This window comes from Conger conger, chromosome 17, assembly GCF_963514075.1.
Source record: "Conger conger chromosome 17, fConCon1.1, whole genome shotgun sequence".
In the NCBI taxonomy this organism is placed as follows: Eukaryota; Metazoa; Chordata; class Actinopteri; order Anguilliformes; family Congridae; genus Conger; species Conger conger.
This window is the reverse complement of record NC_083776.1, coordinates 5827663-5836069: the sequence shown is the minus strand read 5'-3', so window position 1 is coordinate 5836069 and position 8407 is coordinate 5827663. Positions and strand designations below refer to the sequence as shown.

Here is an 8407-nt window from a genome sequence, read left to right as displayed (position 1 = left end):
AGGCAAAGGCACGGATGACACTTACAGTGACACTGCACTCACACACTGCTCCTGCGCGGGTTTCTATAAACGGCTCTTTTTTTTTTTCATCTAACTGCACGTCAATGGTAGCAGGCGGAAGTTGGGACAGTGAGGAAACTGTGGTTACAGTGCACCAGTTAGTACACAGTTACAGTGTGTGACATTATTTAACATTTTACACAGCGAGTAAAGTCCCTCCACAATTCAGACGTTACAAGAAAAATAACCTTCCCCCTAATTTCCGGATACGATTCTGGTTTTTACATGATTGTACACTTGGTAAAACTTTCCAATGGTCATTCTCATTGACTGGCTGGAGCGCTTTCCAATTTCACCAACATCTAAACAGTTTCAAACTCGTCTGACCCGGCTCTATAGTTCTTGCAATGAAGCAGTGGAACCATCAAAGATTGCATGACCGAAATGCACCCCACAGGTCACCTGCACTATGACCACAAATCGTCCCTTATTACGCGCAACTAAATCATCTCTTATTATTTTTATGAATTACGTAGCAACAGTCCTGCACTTTCAGCAGAAGGTTTTTGGCAGCACAGTCTACCCATGATGCCACCTGTTCCGCAGTCGCTAGAAATCACCCTACTGTGCAACCTGAATCACCTCAACAAGGAGTTTAATGATAATTACCCATGATGCACCACTCAGAGCAGGGCTCAAGGCGATTAACACACATTGTTCATGACAATGTGGCCGTATAACACGACTGTTTACCCAAAACACAGCATGATCTGTCAACTGGAACAGGAGAAGAAAGCGGTCGTCTGTAAACATTTGCGTTATACTGTGGAAAGAAAGCTGGGTTTTTTTTCCTTCTTAAAGTCGAGTAAGCAAGATAGTGGTTTGGAGGAAGGAGCTTAAATCCGAATCTACCTGTCTCCTGGTTCCGTGAAACATTTTGCCCGTGGGTCGAAGTAGTCGAGTAGTGTTTTAACCTGCCTGCCTGGGGCAGCCTGTAGCGTAGTGGTTAAGGTAAATGACTGGGAGACACAAGGTCGGTGGTTCTAATCCCAGTGTAGCCACAATAACATCCGCACAGCTGTTGGGCCCTTGAGCAAGGCCCTTAACCCTGCATTGCTCCATGGGAGGAATGTCTCCTGCTTAGTCTAATCAACTGTACGTCGCTCTGGATAAGAGCGTCTGCCAAATGCCAATAATGTAATGCCTGCGGATTGGGACAACTCTCAAGATGGCCGCCATTTCAACCTCCCGCCTCCCAAACTGAGGGGAAGTGCAGAAGTGAAAGGACCTCTGGACCGTCAAGTTAAGCTTTCGATTGCAAAACTCTGAGATGCAGCACACCCAGGGTTTTCCCCCGCCCCCAAAAAAATAGCAGAATCGCACAGACGGGCGATTCAGAAGATGGGTAAGGTGGCTGTGGCTGCAGGGCATGGGATCGGGATGAGTGTAGGCGACGTGATGATAAATATCGCTCACGTACGCAGGAGAGCCCAGGAGAATTCACACACGCTGTGCGAGGATCAGCCGGTGGAGAGAGCACAGCGGACTTCAGCACTGCTCTCTCCGTGCTTTTACTTCAGCAGGAACAATAACGCACCGAAGAGTCTGGAGCAGCAGGAGATATATCATTTTTCTTTTCCCCCTTCGCTTGACAACGGAGTCTCCTGCTACGCAAAGGGACACAACCAAAACACAGCCGCACAACCGAAACACAGCCACACTCTCTCACACTCTCTCACACAGGGCTGTGTAGAAAGAGAGACACTCACAGTCCGAGTCTCAAACACACACACGGCTACTTAGAGAAACGGGAATCAGGACGATAGCGGGAACCCAATTACACAGCACCACTCTTACAGCATCACACACGCGCACACACACACGCACAGCACCACTCTCTCACAGACACACACACACACACACTGCGCCCCACACGCACCGCACCACACACACTGCGCCCCACACACACACACACACACACACACACACACACACACACACACACACACACACACACACACACACACACACACACACACACACACACACACACACACACACACACACACACACACACACACACACACACACCACTGAAACATGCAACCTTTTCAGCAAGGCCTGTCCGCTGCTTCATTGCAGAACAAAGCAAAAACGAACAGGCGTCACACAGCCAGCCACTGACTTCACCCCACAGACAGCATTACGCAACGTGTTCCTCTGACAAACGGCCAGAACAATAAAGACCCAGGCCTTAACAGGCACCAACTTGAAGGAAAGGAAATTTATTTCTTTATTTTACCTTGAAAGCAAAAAGTAAACATTACGAAGCATTTATGCCTGAAAATAATGAATCCAAATGCCTCTTCACTCAGTTACTCCCAAGAGTAGGCCCAAATAAGCAGTGCATTCCACAGACTGAAAAGCTCTATACTCCCATACTGGTGGTGGTTACTGGTCTATACTCCCATACTGGTGGTGGTTACTGGTCTATACTCCCATACTGGTGGTGGTTACTGGTCTATACTGCCATACTGGTGGTGGTTACTGGTCTATACTCCCATACTGGTGGTGGTTACTGGTCTATACTGCCATACTGGTGGTGGTTACTGGTCTATACTCCCATACTGGTGGTGGTTACTGGTCTATACTCCCATACTGGTGGTGTTGGTTACTGGTCTATACTGCCATACTGGTGGTGGTTACTGGTTTATACTCCCATACTGGTGGTGGTTACTGGTCTATACTCCCATACTGGTGGTGGTGGTGGTTACTGGTCTATACTCCCATACTGGTGGTGGTTACTGGTCTATACTGCCATACTGGTGGTGGTTACTGGTTTATACTCCCATACTGGTGGTGGTTACTGGAAAACACAGGCCAGGACAGGTTCAGAGCCGTTTATTCCGCTGCTACACCAGCATCACAGAGCCCTGTATGCTGGTCTGTGGCTTTCTCTCTAATAGGCTGTAAGTGTTGAGGTGAATCAATGGTCAGGACAAAGTTTGTGCACGTATGATGATCAGACGTCGTGCGTTTGGACTTTAGTCTTCTTGATTCAGCTCGCCACCGCATTCCTGTGTCTAGAGCCATTGTTTGCGGCTGTTGTTTCTCTTTAGTCATCGTTGGTGGACTATTGGGCTTTTCTCAAGAAGTGATCTTCTGATCCATTGTGCCACATCACTAGAGATAGCAGCAGGGCTGCCAACCGACTTCTTCAACCGGTGGCGCAATCACAGAAAGCAGGAATTGCACGGTCACAAGGGAAAGTATTCAATCTGCTTACTTCGATCAAAATTCCTGATAAAATATTATCGTTTCTTAAGTCACAGAACCTGACCTCAGAGATGCGCAGTGTAGATATCGCCCTATCTCCGTCAGAAAAATGCACTCGCATGCAAATGAAGCCCTACGCAATCCAAATCTGAGGAGGCTTCAACCGAAACAGCAAACAACACAAAACCCCCTCCGACCTGCGGCAGGCAATCTTTCTGTCGATACAGCCAATGGGAAGACAAAGGGTAAGGGAGGCCCAATGAAATCAATTCACTTTCGGCCACATAAAAAAGAACATTTGTTAGTCTGGGCATTTCAGGGGCTCCCTGTGGCAGGCCTATATATCTGACAGCTAAACGGGCTCGGGTAAATAAGCCACTTTATCTCTGCCTGGAGTCTTCCCCATAGTTTGCTTAAAGCACATAGGAGGCCAGGCCTGTGTGTGTAGTCTGGGTTTGTTCACACTACACAAACACAGTTCAAGAGTCACAAACAGCGAGAAACGAAACAGGACCTTCTAAAGGTCACGCAGATTATCAGCGACACAGGAACGCGGTTTGCATTAATGTGAACTTTGCACCTTTTGTAAAAAGTCAGGCGTGCGGTTTAGGAAAGGCATTAAAACTCAGCCCTCACCTGCTTTCTTTGATTAATCTCTAAACCCCTGGATAGGCACCAACTCTCTCAATCATCTCTAAAGCCAACAGGAAGTGCCCAGGTCACTAGGAGGAACAGGAAGTGCCCAGGTCGCTAGGAGGAACAGGAAGTGCCCAGGTCCCTAGGAGGAACAGGAAGTGCCCAGGTCGCTAGGAGGAACAGGAAGTTCCCAGGTCGCTAGGAGGAACAGGAAGTTCCCAGGTTGCTAGGAGGAACAGGAAGTGCCCAGGTCGTTAGGAGGAACAGGAAAAGTCCAGGTCACGAGGAGGAACAGGAAAAGCCCAGGTCACTAGGAGGAACAGGAAAAGCCCAGGTCACTAGGAGGAACAGGAAGTGCCCAGGTCGCTAGGAGGAACAGGAAGTTCCCAGGTCGCTAGGAGGAACAGGAAGTTCCCAATAATTTATTAAACAAACCCCAAAAGGAGGTTATTTTTAGCAACAGTGTCCAGTTCCCAATAATTTATTAAACAAACCCCAAAAGGAGGTTATTTTTAGCAACGGAGTCCAGTTGCTTGTTTGACCCAGAAATGGAAGAACAGTTTGTTTTAGTTTACAATGGGAAATGGGAAATGCCTGTGCAAAATGACAAAGACAAAAAAAACATACACAGTCAAGCAAGCTGCACGTGACTCAAATTTGGATTAAACGCCCCCACAAAATGTCTGTTCTACATCCCACAAGCTGGCAGATTTAAATTGCAGCTACGTACAGTGAACGTAAATAACCACTTAAATGCAGCGTTTTATAGGCTCTAAAAATATACGTCTATTAAAAATACAACTCGATTGTCTTGTATAAATAAGGAATAAAAAAAGATTTTAACATCAAACTCAGTTGGTATTTTTTTTTAGAACTGTAACTGGAAATAGCAGCCAGCCTATTTCCCTACACGGTTAGTACCTCCACCGTGATGCACTGCTATAAAACGCAACATTAATAACTGTAATAATTTTAAAAAATGCAATAATTGGCTGTGTGTGGATGAAATTTAAGAACGACGTTTCATCCCAACGGTTAATGGATCAGAAATGGTTTTCATTCATCAACAGGCAAACGTGAGTCAAAGCCACATCCCAAGTTACCTTCAGTTTGTACATAAATGGCACGGTGAGGCAGGTGCTTCAGCGATGAACCGTTTGAAAAGGAGACGTGCGCTAACGGCAACGCTAGCCGTAGACCGCATCACTGGTGCGCAGCAGCAGTGTGTAGCAGTCAGTCACACGCTATCGTTTTTTCCGCCATTAAAAAAAAATTAATGAAAATTTTAATCTCCTCTTCCGGACTGCTTGACTGATCGAAAAGATAAACGGTAAATGGACCGCATTTATATAGCGCTTTTATCCAAAGCGCTTTACAATTGAGGCCTCTCGTTCACACGCCAATGGTGGTAGGCTGCCATACAAAACACCAACAAGCTCATCAGGAGCATTTGGCTTACTGCTCTGACACACCCAGGGCGGGGGATGGAAACGGCAGGGCCTCCGACTGCCAGACGACCGCTCCTACCGCCTGAGCCAATGTCGCCCAAGATGCCCGCATTAAGAGCCTCTCACATCAAAGATCTTTCTGACTCACGGCCCTGTAAACCTGACTTGAGCAGTGGGAGGGGGGGGGGAGACAGAAAATGGAGGCAGACGCTCCCCTGTGCAGACAGACCAGGCCCGTGGGGGGAGGGGTCGTCACGGAGACACTAGCCTCCGAGCGGTAGAGTCTACGCAGTCAGCAGGACCAGCATGCAGTGCAGCTGCGCATCGAAGGGTCCCCTGGAGCCGGCGGGAAGGCGAGCAGCAGACATTCCCGCCCGTGTCCCGCTGACATTCCCGCCTGACGGCGTGGAGGTTTGGAACACGCTGCCGAGGGACTCAAACCCTATTTTCCACTGCAGTGTACAATGCACAGAAATGTACAGTGCAGACCGTAAGTATTTGGACAGTGACACAAATTTGCCTTTTAGGCTCTGCACTCCAGCACGTTGTACTTGAAAACAATGAGTGTGGGGTAAAAGAAGCGCTATTTTGCAGCCATCTACATTGTGTGAACCCTGTAGAAACTGCATCCCTTTTGATACAGTATCGCTGTGCAAATACTTACGGACTGCACCGTACATATCTGTATCTGCTCTCGGTTTTCAGGGAATCTGTCCGTCACTCAACCGGCACAGAACAGCCAGTCCTCCTCTCCGCAGGGAGGACCGAGCACACAGTTGCCATGGAGACTGCCGACACACAGGTCACCCGGCAACAGGCCCACCTACCCCAGACACTCCCTGCATATCTCCTGTATGCGAGCACTGCTCCTCTCTACCCAGTGCATTTACAGACGTGAGCCCAGCCAACGCCCCCACCCCAGTGCATTTACAGACGTGTGCCTAGCAACAGCCCCCCGCCCACCCCCCCCACCCCCCCGAAGAATGTTAACAGGTGTGTGCCTAGCAACAGCCCCACCCGGAACACTTACAGGTGTGTGCCTGCCAACACCTCCCCCCCAGGGCGTTTTCAGGCAGGTGCTTAGCAACAGACACCCCCTCCCTCCCCTCACATTTACAAGAGCGGCCTGGTCTATGAATGTATCCTTCTTCACTTTGATCCACTTAGAGGGGTAATCATAAGAAGCCGTACTCGTGCAGGCACACGGCACAACAGTGCAAATACTATCGGATCTCAAACCGTCTGCACTCAAACTTAGGAGCAGTGTCGAGACACCTCAGACTCTGAGGCAGACCTAGATGATTCACAGCAACGTGCCCCAAAGGGCTCCTTCCTTTTCACGAAACGACACAATGACCCAGCGCTAGGGCAGAAACGCACACGCGTCACACACCAAAACGACACAATGACCCAGCGCTAGGGCAGAAACGCACACGCGTCTCACACCAAAACAACACAATGACCCAGCGCTAGGGCAGAAACGCACACGCGCCTCACACCAAAACGACACAATGACCCAGCGCTTAGGGCAGAAACGCACACACGCCTCACACCAAAACGACACAATGACCCAGCGCTTAGGGCAGAAACGCACACGCGTCTCACACCAAAACGACACAATGACCCAGCGCTAGGGCAGAAACGCACACGCGTCTCACACCAAAACGACACAATGACCCAGCGCTAGGGCAGAAACACACACGCTTCTCAGACCAGAACGGAAGCTCTGCTTACCTTTGTTCTCGTTTTGACTTTTGTTTTGACCTTCTGTCGCCTTTTCAGCTTCTTCTTGCTCAAAGCTTTCTTTCCCCTGAAAAACAAGACAGCAAAGCAAGCTCGTGAATAACACAAATAACCTTCTCTGAGCAAAACTGACACTTGCCATTTCAAAAAAATAACATTTCATAAATCAATGCGTCGCAGCGCAAAACAGGCTCTTAAATGGAGGACGCAACAGTAATTCTGCGGCCGTGTCATGTTATCAGACACACCACAGCTCAAACACATAAGAGACAGTCAGGGCTGAAATCTGGCTTTACTTTATTGACTGCACTGCTGGATAAAGATGACTCAGTTCTGTGGAAGGCAGAAGTGTGTGATCTGTATTGGCATTCTGACCCAACAGCGCAGAAACCCCCCAGAACAGCAAACGATTTCCAATTTCTTAAGACAGTAATATTGATTAATATGACTGAATTCATGTGTGAATAAAAAAAGAAAAAAAAGAAGAGGAACATCAAGGTTCTTTGAGTACTGGAGGCCCCCACGGACCTGTGCTAAGACCCATACGCTTTTGTTTTCGCAAACAATTTTAATGAATAGGCCTAGATAAGGACCAAAATATTTACATATGCAAATGTCATCCAACCCGGGAGGCAAACCTTTTGAAAGCTTCTCGGTTTTTGCTATCTTGTCAAATGTATAGTAGTGAGAAAAAAGGCTTTGGTACAATACATTCCCAAGATAACCTTATAAAAAAAAAAACGAAAAACTGGGACAAGCAGAGAAAAATAAAGGGCTAGTATGAATCCAAGGAAGATTTGAATGCTATCCTGGGACTTTCTGGAGCACGGTTCGTTCATATCATTTGGTTGTTCATATGAATTCATTTGATGAACTAATTGAAAGTACACAGTTTTTACATTACTTCAGTAACAAAGCAGTTACAAAACTATGCAAATATTACATGACATTATTAAGTATACAACATGCCTAATAGGGGTGTAAATCTTTCTCTGAACAGCGATTTGACTCAAATCGTAATTTATGGCTGGTGACTCAAAACTGATTTTGCTCATTTTAAACGTTTTGGACTTGATTCACAGCACTGCGACAGCATTCAGTCATATCTTTCGGGCAAAAACGCAAAACGCGACATAAATAACCCGGAATAGCATACGATTCTCCCAATGCTTTCTTGTCAGAGTGAAAAGAATCATGGCCACATAAACGCTTCAAGAAGAGGTTTATTGAGCGAGTTATGACAGCAGATCGTTTGAAGAGAGGAAATGCTGAAAACGCACGAAAAACTACTCGTCTATTTAAAA

General features: G+C 47.3%; 1 protein-coding gene across 16 annotated transcripts in view; it reads right to left on the bottom strand.

The window, feature by feature from the left end:
* Positions 1–8407, bottom strand: part of mycbp2 (MYC binding protein 2) — a 114948-nt gene that overhangs the window by 95190 nt on the left and 11351 nt on the right. For all 16 annotated transcript variants that reach the window (XM_061226367.1, XM_061226369.1, XM_061226368.1 and 13 more), the window contains exon 2: positions 7095–7170. In XM_061226367.1, the coding sequence (XP_061082351.1) occupies positions 7095–7170 (76 nt within the window). The remainder of the gene's footprint in view (positions 1–7094; positions 7171–8407) is intronic.